Below are 17,517 nucleotides of genomic sequence, written 5' to 3'. Positions count from 1 at the left end.
CACTCAGGTCTGTTTAGAGTTGTTACCATGTAATGAAGCCTCTTGTTTTAGACTGTCAAAACACAGTTAAACACTATATTTGTCCTTTATTCAACATTAACGTCTCAGCCACAAACTAAACGATAAACCATGAGCACCTGCACAGGATTATAGTTGTAAAAAGGGTTTAAATCATTGGAAAAAACAAGTTGTTGAGCGGAAGACTGACCACAGGTCTGGGATGCAGAATGCTCCTCCTGCTGGTCTCCTGCAGCTCCGCCAACTTCTGAGATCTCACTCTCCATGGAACCAAATGTTGCGTCTGAGAGGGAGAATCGCGCCGAGCAGCATGTTCCACGAGAGCAGACTCGCACCGGTTATGTCATGATGTCCTGTTCTTGCATGAAAAGTCAACTTTCAAGAGTTTGATCAGCGTTTATCCTTTCATGAGCTGCTTCACAAACACATGAATGATTGTTTAAATGTGCGTTGAGTGAGTGTCGGTGTCACTCGTACCAATTAAACTGACTGCTGATGTGTAATAAGAGATTCTAAAATATGTAGATTTCTGAGTGGGACTCGGATATGTGACGCAACACTGACAGTTGTGAGTGCAAATCCCTGGTTCTCGCTCTCAAAGGCTGTTTGATTTTCTTACATAACTTAGGGTTGAAACATGAATCACTCCGACGAGGCCCTCGGGTACAAACATTCTGGAAAACTCTGTGTGCCGGAGCCAGGAACGGAAGATTGATGTTGTTTGTCATGTCAGGATTAAGAAAAAAAAAAAGGAGTTAAAATAAAATGAACTTCTTGGCAATATTACAACGAAATACTTGCATAATTGACTTAAAATTAAATTTCTTATTGTGTGTATGAATAGGGAATAAAAGTAGTCATTGTTTAATTTATACAATTTTAATTTACAATTAATTTTTTTGGTACATAAATTCACTTTTATTTACTTTTTATTTATTCATTTACATTCTTTGTAGGTTTATTGAGAACACAAAAGTTGTTTTTCTTTATATATTGTAATATTTTTCAGATAAAAATGTGTTCAAATGACTATATATATATCTTCTTTTTTTTAAGTTAAGAAAATGTGTATCTAATAATCCTTACATCGCCATTATTTATAAACTTTATTATCACCACCAGGAAACTTTAAAGATGGAACTACAGTATATATTTAAATTCTTTAAAAAAATGTTACAACTACATACATTTAATATATTGTATTTTGTAATCTATGTTTTTTTTGCCCTCAATGTTTTACCTTATAAATGCCTTATAAAAAACACATGTATATTATAATTTACATTTGTTATTTATTTCAAGAAATGAATCATAAATTCAAAGATTTATTCATTCATGGTTTGATAAAGGTAAAAAAATCAACTAATATGATAACATAATGACATCTAATAAAAACTAAAAAACATGTTTTCGGTCCAGAGCGACTGCAGTACTGATCAGTAAAGGAAGTTAAAACTCGTGGCTCGTCCTCTTCACCTCCTCCTGCCTCCACGACTCCCTCCCTGAGCACCTCGTAACAAAAACACAACACAATCTGGAGTCGGTTCCGCTCCTGCTGCAGTCGACCAGACCGTCACACTCGCGGGGACGAGAGGGAGAACAGACAGAAGTACAGCAGACTGTGAAAATCAGGAGTTGGGAGGCTGTGAGTGGGCGGAGAGGAGGAGGAGGAGGACGACGACGAGGAGGAGGAGGCTGAGCAGCTTCATCCTTCATCTCGCTGCACCTTCTGTTGATCCGCTGAGATGCGTTGGAACTGAACCTTCCTAAAGTCTCGTGTGGGTCATGGCTCTTCTCAAGTGGAGTAAACACAGCAAGCGCTCGACCGACTCCATCTACGACGTGCTGCATCTGGTGAGGTTTTTACCTGCTTTTTCGCTGCTGCTCCGCGTTTGTGTGCGAGCGACAGACAAACAGGAAGCAGGTGAGTCACTGCTGGTGTCGCAGAGTCGCCCCAACAATCTGTCCCGGGGTTCGACGCTGCTGCTCCGCCTGCTTTGACTCTGAAACGACTCTTGTCTTTTGGCTCAGCTCTTTTTATGAGCTCTGATACAGATCTGGATGGTGTTATTGTGTAACATTATGACCACCTAATGTTTAGCTATAATGGGTGTTTATAGTGGTTGTAGTAGAAAATTAAATCTCTTTATTCTTGCAAATAGTACAATGTGAAACTACTGTCAGATGGGTGGAAAAAACGGGACTAATCTAAACGCACCAAATGAACCCAGAAAACTTTGTCCAAAAACATTTTTTTGGCAAGAAATGGTTGTGTTTTTGTGTTGAATCGTACAAGTTTGCATTGTTCCAAACTGTCCAGTTAAGTTATAGTCAGTTTAATTCTAAGGATAATTTTACCAATTAAGTTCCAAAAACTCTTGCTTTCTTTGTTAAACTTTGGCGATGCAGGAACGAATCAAAAATAAAATTTAAGAAAAAGTCTCCTGTAATCCTCGTTTGGCGCCATCTGTTGCGTCTTTGTTGATGTTGTGGAATCTTGAACTAAACGTGACCTTCTGTTCTTATTTGAACCCCCCCAAAAAAACCCATCTCTCTCTTGATGTTTGTCTTCTCACGTCGTGTCCGTGGTGCCCCGAGCTGCCGGGTGATAATGAGGCTCGAGGGTGGCGGCGGCGCCGGCCATGACAGGAACGTTTATCGCGGAGCAAGAGCTTGATCTGGTTTGACTTAATGAGCGAGAACAAACGAGTGGGTGACAGACTCGTGAATCTGCTGCAGGAGTTTCGAGAAGATTCACATGAAGTCTGGACGCTGTTGATAATTGACTCTCCATGAGTTCATTTTCTTTTCTTTTTTTACCGCTCGAGACTAAATGATGCGAATCAAAGCTAATGGGAAAAAACTCTAATCAACGTTTACAATTTGAACATCTTTATGGGATGACATTAATCTAAACATGCAGGAAATAAAATATGAAATTACTTAAATAAATGAGATTTATGAAAGTGTGTATTGATGGCAACTGTAATAGGAATGTAATTATTGGATGACTTTATCAATAAACAATAGCAATTGAAAATGCATAAATTAGTTGAAAGTACATGAACAAATGATGCGCTTTTTTAATAAGTCAAACATAAAATCTTAAATATACAGATGAATTATTTAACTATGGATTATTTGTATAAAATAATTGAGTATGGGTTTTCTTCTAAAATGTCAAATGTGTTTAAAAAAAGATTAAAATCAAACCCCAAAATTAACCGAATAAAATGTGATTTATATTATTAAAGTAATGGGGCTTAGGAAAACAGCATTTTTATCTATTTTAATGGTGGAATACCTTTAATAAAAACCCAGCAATGCTGATAGAAGATCACACACACACACACACACGCATCAAGTCCATTTGCTGATCCTGGAGCTGCTGATGATTTGTGTTCATTGTTGAGAGGAATAGAACCATCTGTGCTGCTATGAATGTGTCTGACTGCAGGACAATGGTGATGAAAAAGCTCTGATAGTTCTACATTCCCATAATTTGTGTCTGTGTTTTTTTTTGGTGTTAAATCAGCTGAAGAACACAATAAAACTATGAGCTCAAGAAAGAGTGTAGAAAACCTGAAGTAATTTTACGTGGCCCTGAAGAAACATTCGATTTACGACTTATATAAGGTGCACAGAAGACTAGAGATCCTCCTCCACAGAGTCTGTTGTGCTACGACAGTGAAGAATCGTAGCTGAAATCAATGTCAAATGATTTTATATAAATGAGTTTTATATTTGACATGCACTATAAAGGGTAAGATTAATAAATCAATTATGATGGTAACTTTCAATGAGTGTAACATTTTGAAGGGGTGCCTGTTAGAAACCTCTTAAAATACATCATTAAATCATAAATATTAAGGTTTCATTTATTTCCCTAAAAGACATAAGTGTGTGTATTTATGTTCTTTTAGACAAATTTGGACAAATGCATTTCCTCAGGAGCCACTGATATAAGGGACCGTCAAGCAAAATAAAAGAACAAGAGAAAAAAGAATAAATAAAATCTGTTTGTATATTATTAAATTCTAATATGCATTTTATTTAAAGATTCTAAAATATATATATATTTAAAAATATATATTTAAAAATATATTAAACACATTATGCCATAAAATAAGTTTTATACATTTAATTTAATATAAATTTAATTTTAAAACACGATTTAAAAAAATAAAATAAAATAAAAAATAATGGCTCTTTATTTTTTTAATTAAAAACATTAGAAATAAATACATCTTTAACAAGTTCATGTAGAAGCTTATAAAGCCAAACCACCTCTTATATGGAAACCCAACAAGACTTTTTTTTTTTTTTTGTCAAGCCTTAAAAGAACCACTGTGGCCTATTTTCGCAGTTAAACACAAGCCTATAAATATATTCTATGGCTCTGCAGTATGTCTGGACGTGTTGACGCATCTTCTTGCTCCGGCTTTATAGACGCCTCCCTCCGGGGAGCCTGAAAGTGTGGCGGGCAAAATTGTCTTTTCCTGACCTATAAAATCTCTTCTACTAATGTGACACTTTTCAGTTTGACGCTCCTCACATTAGCATGTATCTCTCTGATGTCTCGCCATAATCCTGGTTTGATGCAGGCGTCTTTTGAAAGAGGAAATCTTTAGCAAATTAAAAACACGTTTTCCTCCAAGTCTGCTTTCTGTCTGCATGTTCAGGAGAAGAACACAAACACTCTTTGACACACATTTATTTTAATTTTCATTGAGATATTTTCTGCCATATCGGTTTTCCCAGCCAGTCAACTTTCTCAAAAGTCTTGGCCTTTACCTTAAAACCCCCTGGTGCTCCCTTAGGTCCCTCTTGATGCTTTCAGAATTTGAAAACTTCAAAGCCAGAACCTTACAGAGGCTCCTTGAGGTATCTTGACCTGGTTTCTGGCATCAAAAGGACAACACTTAAATGCCATATAGTGGATGTAGATGAGTTTAGTTTTCCTTTATTAGTCCCACAAGGGGAAACTTTAGTTAAAGCAGCATCAGGGGGGAGGAAAAATACAATAAACATAAACAAAGAAATATACAGAATATGCAAGATGTACAATAAAACATGTAGGTCAACATACATAAAAAGAAACTTGAAACGTGTAACTTAAACCACTAAATCTACACTGATTTTCCAGTCCTCTAGAGGCTGAAGATGCAGTAAGTCTCTCATCATGTCCATGTTTTGAACATATTACTTTATAAAGTTCTCCCCCGTCTGAAATCTCAGCGAACAAGAGGTTACAAGAGTGGAGTCCATTATAATGTAATAATTTCTTCACCCCTCCTCCAGGTAGCTGTAATAACGCCCCGCTTTGTTTAAAAAATGAGTCCCTTGGAGGTGGAGATGGAATGTTTTTGGGACCTTCTTGAAGTTCTTCTACAAGTCCAGACACAAGAACCTGTTTCAGTCTTCGCCCAAAGGAGAAGAATCTTACGATGTCATCGAGAGAATGACATAAAGATATTTGCCTTCTGGGTTTAGTTCACCATCATCCATGGGGTCACTGTGACCTTGATGAGCCTCGATAACAAGAATTGTGCAGGTTGTGTTTCCGTCCCGTAAAGTCTGGATCTGTAAATGTTAACATCTGTTTCAGTTGTTAGTGGATCGTTTTTGAGTGTCATTTTTCTTTTATCAAAATCATTGTGGCTTTCATTTTTGTCATGTGGGCTGGTCCTGAGTGGGCTTTTTTTTTTTATTCTCATGCATGAAGTGATGATCCACATCAGGGCCGGTCTCCACGGCAACCTTTTTTTTTCTTTTTTTTACTGTAAGAGCACTGATACGGGCCCTGATTGTATGAGATGAATCAGAGATGAACTGAATCAGCGCTTCAACTCTCTCTCCCTCTCTTTGTGTTTCAGAGCACCGAGCAGGTCGCCGCCTTCTGCCGCAGCCTCCACGACATGAACCCCGCCGAGTGCGTGTCCTCGTCCCCGAGCCCGGACTCGCCCTGCCCGCCTCCCGCCGCCCTCCGCCAGCTCTCCGACGCCGACAAGCTGCGCAAAGTCATCTGCGAGCTGGTGGAGACGGAGCGCACCTATGTCAAAGTCAGTGTCTCTCCTTCATCCCGAAGGGCCAGATGGTGTTTTTGTTCTCCCCCCCCCCCCCCTGCATCAATCTGTGTTTAAGTTCCGCCTCGTCCGCCCGCGATCCATATTTATCTGCTGTGTCCCGGGAGGGGTGCACGGGACGCAGCTGTGCCCTTGCCACGAGATATTGGCTCGTCTCCGGCGCCGTCGGACAAAGTGGGTTAGCGTCAGACATGCAGAGCGGGGGCTAAAATATTAGAGCTCATTACTGGACCCCCATGCGAACCCATCGCAACTAACTCGATTGTCACAAGACGGATCGAGCTCTAAAGGCCACGGTCGGAGACTTTCGGCCATTTGTCCCAATTACCAACAGCTGAAACCATCAGAACCAGGACGTCTTTTATGGTCCATCTAACGATGTGTGCTTCTGCCTCACAGCAGGAGGTCATGGGTTCGGTAGCAGCTTCATGCAGGTGTCAGATTGAAGTAAAGCTGGGTAGTTTTTTGGGGGTGGATTCCTCTGGGTATTCCTCCCGCTGTCCAAAACCATACAGATGTTAATATAAAATAATAATCCGAATAATTTAATTTATAGTTTCCAGGGAATACCAAGGCCTACTTTCAGTTTCCATGGATTTGTGGTTCTTTTCAAACTGTAACGAAACCTCCTCTTTCAGGACCTGAACTGTCTGATCGGGAGATATCTGACCCCCCTGCAGAAGGAGACCTTCCTCACCCAAGATGAGGTAAGATTTTCTTCAGGCCGCTGTTCCAACCTTAACCCTTGTCATCTCTGGGTCAAGGTGACCCGGGAGCCCCCAAAAACAAATGTGTTTGTTCACCTTTACCCAGAGGCAACACAAGAGTTCCATCAAACACATTTGTTTCTGGCCTCCGGGTCACCTTGACCCAGAGATGTTAAGGGTTAAATGAATGCAATTATATACATTTCCCTAAGTTTTGTTTTAATGTTACAGCTGTAAAATCACGCTAGTGTTCTTTACCCCCTTTTTTTCAAGGAATATCTACATTTTTGAATTTAAATGAGCTCAAAGGTCCGACTATTTAGATCAAAAAGTCTTCTAGCAAAATTAAAATGCACTTCATAAGTTGGTAGATATTTGCCCTTTGACTGTATTTATTTAGCCCTGATGATGACAAGAACTAATGTTTCTGACAATGATGGCTAACGATTTTTTAGGACCCCTTTTTCCCTTTTGTTTAATATTATTAATCTGTTATCGTATCTGTAAGTTTTTTTTAATTATTTTTAAATAATAAATACTATAAAACTGGTATAAACTATAAAGGTCTTTTAATCTCTTTTTTTTTCTCCCTGTTGTTTTTATTGGAATGTTTTTAATTTTTTTTAATAAAAATAAAAAGCTTTTATATCACATTTTAATATGGAGTTTATATTAAATGAAATATCTTCATTTTTCATTAAAAAAGAATTGAATAAATTGAATTTACTTCTTTTATTCAGAATATTATTATATAAATTATATAATATTAAATATTATTCATATTCAAATTTAATAATATAAAATTAGATTATCACCAAAGCTTAAGAATTTTTTTATTTTTCCCATATTTTTTATTTTGTTCGTTTTTTTTTTTTGTTTTTATTGCTTGACGGCCCCTTATAAAAGTCAGTATGTAATGTTGACTTTGACTGTATCAGTATCAAGGGTGATTGAAAAGATGATGTCAATGTGTCCGTGCACAGCTCGATGTCCTGTTTGGGAACTTGCCAGAAATGGTGGACTTCCAGGTGGAGTTCCTCAAGACCCTCGAAGACGGGACGCGCCTGGTGCCAGACTTGGAGAAGCTGGAGCGAGTGGACCAGTTCAAGGTATTTACAGCGTGTGGAGTCGATGGATATCTGCCACAGACTCGACTTCTGTGCGGCATCCGTGTGTACAAATCGTCTCCTCGCCGCCCACACAACACAACCTACACCAACTTAACACCGCTCTCAAGGCCACGGCTCTGTTGTGATTCAGCACCTCATCACACTCACTTTGCAGCCCACACAAGAATCACACACACATATCCTCTCTTGAGCATCATTTGAAGGATCTCGGCAGCATTTCAACACCTTTTTTTTTATCCGGTTCCGATTTTCTTCCGATGTAAAAAAAACAACTTTCTCCACAGAAAATCCTCTTCTCTCTGGGCGGATCCTTCCTGTATTACGCCGATCGCTTCAAGATCTACAGTGCGTTCTGCGCCAGCCACACCAAAGTCCCCAAGGTCCTCGTGAAGGGTGAGTTTTCCAGGACCTCCCGAGCCCCTGAGCAAGAACCCTCTGATTCCAAAGTTGTTTTTGTTTTTCAGCAAAAACCGACGCAGATTTCAAAGCCTTCCTCGACGAGCGCAATCCCAAGCAGCAGCATTCGTCCACGCTGGAGTCGTACCTGATCAAACCCATCCAGCGGGTGCTGAAGTATCCCCTGCTGCTGAGGGAGCTCTACTCCCTGACCGATCCGGAGAGCGAAGAGCACTACCACCTCGACGGTGCGCCCCCTGCAGGCCAGTGGTCGCATGACGGAGAACGCCCGTCTTATCTCCAACATTTTCTCCCACAGTTGCCATGAAGGCCATGAACAAGGTAGCCAGCCACATCAACGAGATGCAGAAGATCCACGAGGAGTTTGGAGTCGTGTTCGACCTTCTCATCACTGAACAGAGCGGAGAGAAGAAAGAGGTTTGACCCGCTGAACTACCTACATCTTATAGTGCTTCATAGAATCCAATCGTTTGAGTAGAACTTTTTTTTTATTATTATTTTTCTATTATCTGCAGTAGAAACAAGTTAAAGAGTTTACAAGAGTTTTTTTTTTAACTCAAGGTGACCCCGAGGCCCTAAAACCAATGTGTTTGTGGTATCCCTTGTGTTGCATCTGACCCACCAGGGAGGTCGTTCACCTTGACCCACAGATAGCACAAGGGTTAATGTAAATCTGTTGAGTTTTCATACGCATCTATTACATATCAATCATACAAACATTTTTTTTTTTCCACTTGACAGGAAATATTACATTCATATGTATGTGAAATATAAATATGTTTTTATTTAATTAATTGTTCATTATTTATCTTTATATTTAAAGTATTTTATTTAATTAATCTCTTTTTATTCCATCAATATTATTTAATTTTTATATTCTGTAATGCCACCGCAACAGATTTCTGTGTTGTGTTTCCATCACAATTCATTTTGAACTTTCATGGCTTGTGTTGTAGAATTTTTGCTTTTATTTTAATGATGATCTTCTACTTAACTTTGCCTGGACATTGAGTCTGAGTGTCATGTGACCAAACAGCTTTACAGCAGCGTGTCAAAGGAAGTGTTTTAAGAAAATGACTGAAGAACTTTACAACTTAAAAACAGAAACTACAGTCTTGTTTTGCAACAAAAAAGATTTACAGGCAGACAATTGGCAACAGTTTAATGGAGAATATCCCACAGTGCAATTACGATATCCCGACACTAGGGGCACCATTACTTTTTCAAAACACTGTTCTGACCAATTTAAGTTAAAAGGTTAGATGACCAGTCTGACCCATATTTCATCCTTAATCTTGAAATCATTCCTTGTCATTCATGTTTTACAATAAGTGAGAACATATATTAAGTGATACTGTAGTAACGAGGATATATTTGTAGTATTGTCAAGTACTTGACTCTTGTGTTGCAGAATTTACAGACCACATGACTCTTGATGAAGTCGTAACTGATTTCATTTGTTTTGAAACCAAAATATGTCCAAACAAAAAAGCTGCTGGAGTCGACTGCATCCTCTCGTCCTCAGTCATCGTCATGATCTTGAGAGATTTCATTGTTCATTTGGCTGCAAAGGATGTAAAGCCATCTAGTGGCCGAAAGTTAAATTGCAACAGTAACATGACCAAACAATGTCAATATTTGAATGTTAATTGTAAATAAGAAAAATTGATTTTTTTAAATTCTAAACACATAAACCATTGGTCATGTTTTAACGTTGATGTTTAAGTTTTCCCAGCAGCCTATTTGAAGTAAGTAGAGCATCACGACACTTCCTTCCCTTCAGAAGTACAACATGGCGAACATCAGATCACGAGATTTCAAACGTTACAGTTGTAACTAGTTCAAGCAAAGAGACCTTCTCTCACTGCAGGCTGATAATTAAAGTTTTTCTCCAGGTCGCTGATCTGTCCATGGGCGACTTGCTCCTCCACACCAGCGTCACTTGGCTCAACCCTCCTGCGTCGTTGGGGAAATGGAAGAAGGAGCCTCAGATTGCAGCGTTTGGTACGAGGCAGATGAAATGAAACGACACCAAACCACTCGAGATCTTAACGTTTGATTCTCTGCTGCAGTGTTCAAGACCGCCGTGGTGTTCGTCTGCAAAGATGGAGCCAAACTGAAAAAGAGAGTGAGTGAGGGAAGTCTTTTTGTCAGGATTTATTTGAAAAACTCATGTCGGACTCTGGTTTGGAACAGGTCGGTTCGCATCGGATGTCGATCTCCTCCGAGGACAAGGATCCGTTCAGATATCGTCACATGATCCCGACCAACGCTCTTCAAGTCCGATCTCTGGCCAACGCCGGTCCGTGGTCTTCCTTTAAGGATCGTTCTCAACGAAGCTCCCAAAAATAATGATCCATGTTTCCTCCTCAGACGGAGAAAGCTCGGCCGTGTGCGAGATCGTCCACACGAAGTCGGAGTCTGAAGGTCGCCCGGAGAGGTCGTTCCAGCTGTGCTGCAGGTGAGCATTGAAGCCGACGGTGTCTTGAACGCTGACTGATGACGTCTCTTCCAACAGCACGCCGGAGAGCAGGAAGGACTTTCTGAAGACGGTTCACTCCATCCTGCGAGAGAAGCACCGACGGCAGCTCCTGAAGACCGAGAGTTTACCTCTGAACCAGCAGTACGTGCCCTTCGGAGGGAAGAGACTGTGCGCCCTGAAGGGGGCTCGACCCACCATCAACAGAGCTGGTTCGTAACCCGGAGTGGAACAATAAACCTGTAGTTTCCCTGCAAAACTAGCGCTTTTGAAAACAAAATTGCGTCCAAACATCCGCTTTTAAAGCTGCTGGAGTCCACTGTATCCTCTCGTCCTCAGTCGTCGCAATGCTCAGTCATAGTGATTTCTGCAATCTTGTGTCCAGAAGTTAAATTGCAACACAAAAATGAACAAATACTGTGAATTTTTGAATGTTAATTCTGTATATAATGTTTTAATTATTTTAATTTAACACCGTAATTGTTACTGGATTCGACTGTATCCTCTCGTCCTCAGTCATCGCCAGGATCTCGCAGGATTTTATTGTTCCTTAAGCTGGGGAGCACGTAATTACTGTGGCCATCTAATGGCCAGAACTTAAATTGCAACACAATTAATATTATTGTGAATCGAAAAAAAAGTTTTTTAAAATGTAAATCTGTTGAGTTTTCAGCGGAAATGATACGATCTACTAGATTGTGATACTGTAGTAAACTGGATATATTTGTAGTATTGTCGAGTACTTGACTCTGGTGTTGCAGAATGTACAGAACACAAGACTCTTGACAAAGTCGTAACTGCTTTCATTTGTTTTAAAACCAAAATATGTTCAGCTTTAAAAGCTGAGTCATCCGTATCCTCTCGTCCTCAGTCATCACTGTGATATTGAGGGATTCCATTGTTCTTTAGCTACAAGGACGTAATTACTGCTGCCATCTAGTGTCCAGAGGTTGAATTGCAACATACAAATGAACAAATGCTGTGACTATTTACCTGTTAATTGTTAATAAAAAAAAATCGAATTATTTTATTTTACACAAACTTTAATGAGCCATAAAACAAAATATTCTTTGACTTCTTTTATATTTTTTCTGGTTGATTTTGAGGATCAACATTCATGTTTATATTTCTGTTGACAGCATCTGCTCCGACACGGACCCTCGGCCGGAGAAAGCTCGTACGCAACCGCTTCACCATCGACACAGACATCGTTTTCGACGGAGAACCGGATCCGGTCTCGCCTCCCGACACGGACTCTGACCCGAAGCGATCCTACCCGAGGCAGTCTTCGGAAGTCTCCGGAGACACGGACCGCTGGGTGGAGGAGCAGTTCGACCTGGAGGAGTACGAGGACCGGGAGGAGGTGAAGGAGACGGACATCCTGAGCGACGAGGACGACGACTCCAGAGCCCCCGGAGAACTGGAGCGACCCTTCAGGGCCTTGTCCCTGGAGGGCGAGGAGACGGAGGAGAGCCTGAAGTCTCCCGCCTCTTGCGAGACGCCGGAGGACTTGACACAGTCGGCGTCCTTCGAGGACGACCTGGAGAATCAGAGCCAGGTCTGGGTTCGGAGGGCGTCCTCGGGGTGTTCCCCGGACCCCGGCACGTAGACGAGCCTCTGGGGTCGATCCTTCCATACATTCGTGGAGCTCTGGGGTTCAGGTCTAGGACGCAATACAGGATTTGGGAGGATCTTCATCCGGGACGCTGCTGCTATGAACTTGACGGTACAATCATGGAATCATTTGATGGGTTTGCACATGTGAGCAGAGAATCCTGCCTTCGCCAAAAGATGTTTTGAGGTTTCGTGACTGAGAACTCCGTATCATTTACGATCAGCTGTACATTTCATATAAACTCTTTCTTTTTTCTTATGGTTTTACGTTTCACAGCCATCTTGTCGTTTTAAGTGGACTTTTTTTAGGGAAGCGATTGTCTTTAAATTAACTTGATCCTGTTTTACTTGAATTTTTGCTGTTTTGATGGTTTTATTTCCCGTGAAACCGCTTTTGTCTTCAGTGTTTGTATAGAATTATCGCTCTATTTTTGTTAGGACGTCCAACGCAAACGTTTTAATTTAACCGCTGTCATGTGATTCTACTGACGTCGACTGTGTTCGCCTGGTCAAATAAAATCCGCTCGGTTTCCCCCCTCGGTTATTGAACCTCAGTTATTGAACCTCAGTTGTTGAAAAGATGTTGACAAAAAAATGCTGCTGTTTTTTTATGGATTACAAAGATTAATTTTTCATGTAAAAACTGTCTCGATGGTTTAATAAAACACTTGTCATGGAAAAATGCTCTTTTAGATTTGATTATATACGTTGTGTGTCTATAGATGGCCTTGTGTTTGTTTATAATAATAGTAAAAGTGTTACTACGTCTTATTACAGGTTGTAATTACACAAAACCTCTAACAAGTTAAGAATCTTCAGTTCAAAGGTTTTTGAAACTGTCTTCCCATATTTAGAGCTTTAATATATTTTTCTACTGATAGCGCCACCTATGGAACCCGTTGAAAAGAAGACGATGGTTAGTTACGCTTTAATCTGACCTTTGTATTGTAAACTGTAGCAATTTCAGCTAAAATTAGCATTAGCACGTACTACATTTGAATATGAGAAACTACAGAATATATTCATAATAATGATGGTATTTTATTTCAAAATTATATATTTATACGTAAGTTTTTTATTCCATTAATATACGATTCTAAGATTACAAATTATTACCGCTGCCGAGGAGGTCGCGTGATTGTGTGTGTGTGTGTATATATATATATATATATATATATATATTATCTAAGGTATACTGTGTATATATATATATATATATATATATATATATATATATATATATACAGTATACCTTAGATCTCGAAAATGATGAATGTTGTTGGTCTTTGAAAAAATATTTTTTACGTTTCTAGATCACAAGAGTTTGTTCTACCATTTTATATTATATATATATATATATATATTTTTTTTTTCAAAGACCAAGAACATTCATAATTTTCGAGATCTAAGGGCGACGGCTAAGGACTTTTCATTTTTTTTTTTTTTATACGTCAACCCAAATGTTTGTTGTGTTCAGGAAACTTGCGTAGGTGCACGTTTGTGTGCACCAAAACCACACAACTTTGCACATGCATGAGCACATTTCCTGAACACAACTGTTGCTTTTTGTCATCCCTCAAAGAAGAGTTTAACATCAAATCAATAAAATAAAACGTTTGTGCTACTTTGCTAGTTATTTGACATGTTTGCTACGACCTTGATAATCAGGAACATGTTCTACTCGACGTTCTCTGACCAGTTTTAGTTTGATCTTGATATGTTGAACTTTCATTCATTGCAGTGATGGTTGATGAGGTCTCATGATACAGTGTCTCATCCTTGAAAGACCACTAGATGGCACTCTGGTTTATCATCTTTGGCTCTGATCTACTAATTCAATAAAACCTGGAACCGAGAGCGCCATCTAGTGGCCTTTAAAATATATAAATGTATCATGTGTTGCTGTATCATTAGGCCCCATCCACAACCATAACTTTTTCATTGTATATTGTCTTTTACAGCCTTTTGTAAAAGGATCTCCTTGGCAGAGGTATGCTCCAGTACCTGTGTTGGTTTCCTCCAGGTACTCCCACCATCCTAAACATGGAGGTTAGCATAATGTCTCCAAAAACATTTGGGAAAACACAGCTGACTTTATCCGAGAAACTTTATGTATTTTCTTGCTTCAACATTAAGTGATAAAAATGGACTTGAAACAACAGTTGTTACTTAAGAGTCAATATATATGTTAATATAACAATTCGAAATAATCGAAAAACGGGATTGGAATATATAGTATTTAAAACTTTATTTCATAGATGTTTTTTTTAAATAAATGATTAATTCTCTTTTATTTGTATATTGTAAAAGGTATGCTCAAGGTTTCGTTTTGAACGTGTATATCCATTTGTAGTCATTTTATTTTATATTTTTTGTTTAAATGTGAATTGTCAAATTGTGCATAAGGACGAAAACTATTTAGAATATTGGTCTAAATATTATCTCAAAATCCTATTAATAAAAGGAAGGAAATACCATCTAAAAATATAATCTGTTAAATTCTAAATGCTCAAACCACTTCTACGAGGGAAAAGTAACGTTGAAGTTTTTTAATATTTCAAAAATAACGATTTTTTTTAAAAACATAAACATATAATACAAACATTTGATTATAGTAAATCATCATTTTGGTTTGCCCTCTAGTGCCACCATCTGGTCAGACATGTCAGCACAGCCTGGACTGTTAAGAGTTCAAAACAAAGTTTTTTAAAACCATGTTTAGTTTCCAGTTTTTCACTGAGAGACTTGAACCCTTAGACATTAATATTCATCCTAAACATACTTTTTAACATTCATCCTTAAAGATATTTGATCGACAGACACACACCTTGATCTCTCATCTGATCTGACTTTAAAGTCCTCGCGCGTGTTTACATTCAAAGGATGTGACGAGTATCAGCTGAAGAACTAGTTTGACAAGATCCTCAGTTTCTGTTCCTCTTACATGAACTTCCTCCTGTTTACCTTCAACTCACTGACCGACGGTTAGAACTGAACACATTCTTCTCTGGAGATTAGAAATAGACTGTTTTCATTCAACTAGCGACAACTTTGAGTTAAAATTGGGAATTTGTTTATTAGTTTAAATAATATAATGAATCATATTTTAACTTTAAGAAAAAAGTCAGAAACTGAATTATAAAAGATAAGTAATGATGACAAACTCGTAATTTAAGAAGGAAATGACGAGATAAATAGTAGTTTGTAAAAAGACGTTTAAAAGAAAATTGTTGGATTAAATAAACAAAGGAAAAAGTAAGTGTTATTCAGAAATATCATGAGGTAAAAGTCAAACATTCTGAAAGATTAAAAAAATAAGTAAAATAAGTTATTGAGATAAAAGTCAAGAGTCAAAGATTATAAAAATAAATAAATAAAATAAAATGTAAAATAATATGAGGTTAAAGTCAGAGTCAAACATTATGAAATAAATAAATAAAATAAAATGTAAATAATATAATGAGGTAAAAGTCAAGAGTCAAACATTACGAAATAAATAAATAAAATAAAACGTAAAATAATATAATGAGGTAAAAGTCAAACATTTTGAAATAAATAAATCAAAAAATTTAAAACAATATAATGAGATGAAAATCAAGGGTAAAACATAATGAAAAAAAGAAATAAAATAAAATGTAAAAGAATATAATGAGATAAAAGTCAAGAGTCAAACATTATGAAATAAATAAATAAAATAAAATGTATAATAATATAATGAGGTAAAAGTCAAACATTTTGAAATAAATAAATCAAAAAATGTGAAAGAATATAATGAGATGAAAATCAAGGGTAAAACATTATGAAAAAAATAAATAAAATCAAATCTAAAAGAATATAATGAGATAAAAGTCAAGAGTCAAACATTATGAAATAAATAAATAAAATAAAATGTTAAATAATATGAGGTAAAAGTCAAGAGTAAAAAATGATTAAATAAATCAATAAAATAAAATGTAAAAGAATATAATGAGATAAAAGTCAAGAGTCAAACATTATGAAATAAAAAAATAAAAAATGTAAAAGAATATAATGAGATAAAAGTCAAGAGTCAAACATTATGAAATAAAAAAATAAAAAATGTAAAAGAATATAATGAGATGAAAGTCGAGGGTAAAAGATTATGAAAAAAGAAATTAAATAAAATGTAAAAGAATATAATGAGATAAAAGTAAATAGTCAAACATTATGAAAAAAAAGAAAAGAAAATGTAAAAGAATATAATGAGATAAAAGTAAAGAGTCAAACATTATGAAATAAATAAATAAAATAAAATGTAAAATAATATGAGATAGAAGTCAAGAGTCAAACATTATGAAATAAATAAATAAAATGTAAAATAATATGATATAAAAGTCAAGAGTCAAACTTTATGAAATAAAAAAATGTAAAAGAATATAATGAGATAAAAGTCAAGAGTAAAACATTATGAAAAAAAAAAATGTAAAAGAATATAATGAGATAAAAGTTTAGAGTAAAACATTATGAAATAAAAAAATACAATAAAATCTAAAATAATATAATGAGGTTAAAGTCAAGAGTCAAACATTATGAAATGATTTTTAAAAAAAATATATAATGAGATGAAAGTCAAGAGTAAAATATTATGAAAAAAATAAATAAAATAAAATGTAAAAGAATATAATGACATAAAAGTCAAGACTCAAACATTATGAAATAAAAAATAAAATAAAATGTAAAGAATATAATGAGATAAAAGTCAAGAGTCAAGAGAGAAAATCATATTTGTTCAAATAATGGGATGGCCTAAATAGAATAGTCCTGACTTTGAAATCAAAAGTCATGACTAATACATTTTAAGATTTTTCTTCTTGAAATCATTATAAAAAAAATGGACAGAAGTAAAACCTAAAATTCAAAGTGATAAGGAGAAAAGCATGAGCTACAGAGTGATACTATGATCTTTGAGTGCTCAAAAATAACTCAGGCTCTCGTGTAAACACTGATGTCCTGCTGATTGATGACGAAACTCGTCTTAGAAAAATGAAGTCAAAGTTATCAATCTGTCCAAACCAGAATGATGACATTTCTAGCACACAGACTAGCGA

At 36.9% G+C, this 17,517-nt stretch overlaps 1 protein-coding gene across 1 annotated transcript in view; it reads left to right on the top strand.

The window, feature by feature from the left end:
- Positions 1-13,135, top strand: part of LOC148075609 (rho guanine nucleotide exchange factor TIAM1-like) — a 54,546-nt gene extending 41,411 nt beyond the window's left edge. The window contains exons 16-27 of the mRNA XM_087795122.1: positions 5,895-6,080; positions 6,743-6,811; positions 7,795-7,920; positions 8,226-8,334; positions 8,406-8,585; positions 8,657-8,775; positions 10,254-10,362; positions 10,431-10,486; positions 10,555-10,660; positions 10,732-10,819; positions 10,877-11,049; positions 11,977-13,135. Coding sequence (XP_087651248.1) covers positions 5,895-6,080; positions 6,743-6,811; positions 7,795-7,920; positions 8,226-8,334; positions 8,406-8,585; positions 8,657-8,775; positions 10,254-10,362; positions 10,431-10,486; positions 10,555-10,660; positions 10,732-10,819; positions 10,877-11,049; positions 11,977-12,446 — 1,791 coding nt within the window. The 3' untranslated portion in view covers positions 12,447-13,135. The remainder of the gene's footprint in view (positions 1-5,894; positions 6,081-6,742; positions 6,812-7,794; positions 7,921-8,225; positions 8,335-8,405; positions 8,586-8,656; positions 8,776-10,253; positions 10,363-10,430; positions 10,487-10,554; positions 10,661-10,731; positions 10,820-10,876; positions 11,050-11,976) is intronic.
- The last annotated feature ends 4,382 nt before the right edge of the window (positions 13,136-17,517 follow it).

The sequence above is a fragment of the Callionymus lyra genome, chromosome 7 (genome assembly GCF_982586985.1).
Source record: "Callionymus lyra chromosome 7, fCalLyr1.hap1.1, whole genome shotgun sequence".
Lineage (NCBI taxonomy): Eukaryota > Metazoa > Chordata > Actinopteri > Syngnathiformes > Callionymidae > Callionymus > Callionymus lyra.
Note: the sequence above shows the minus strand (reverse complement) of the source record. Positions and strands in the feature narration are given on the sequence as shown.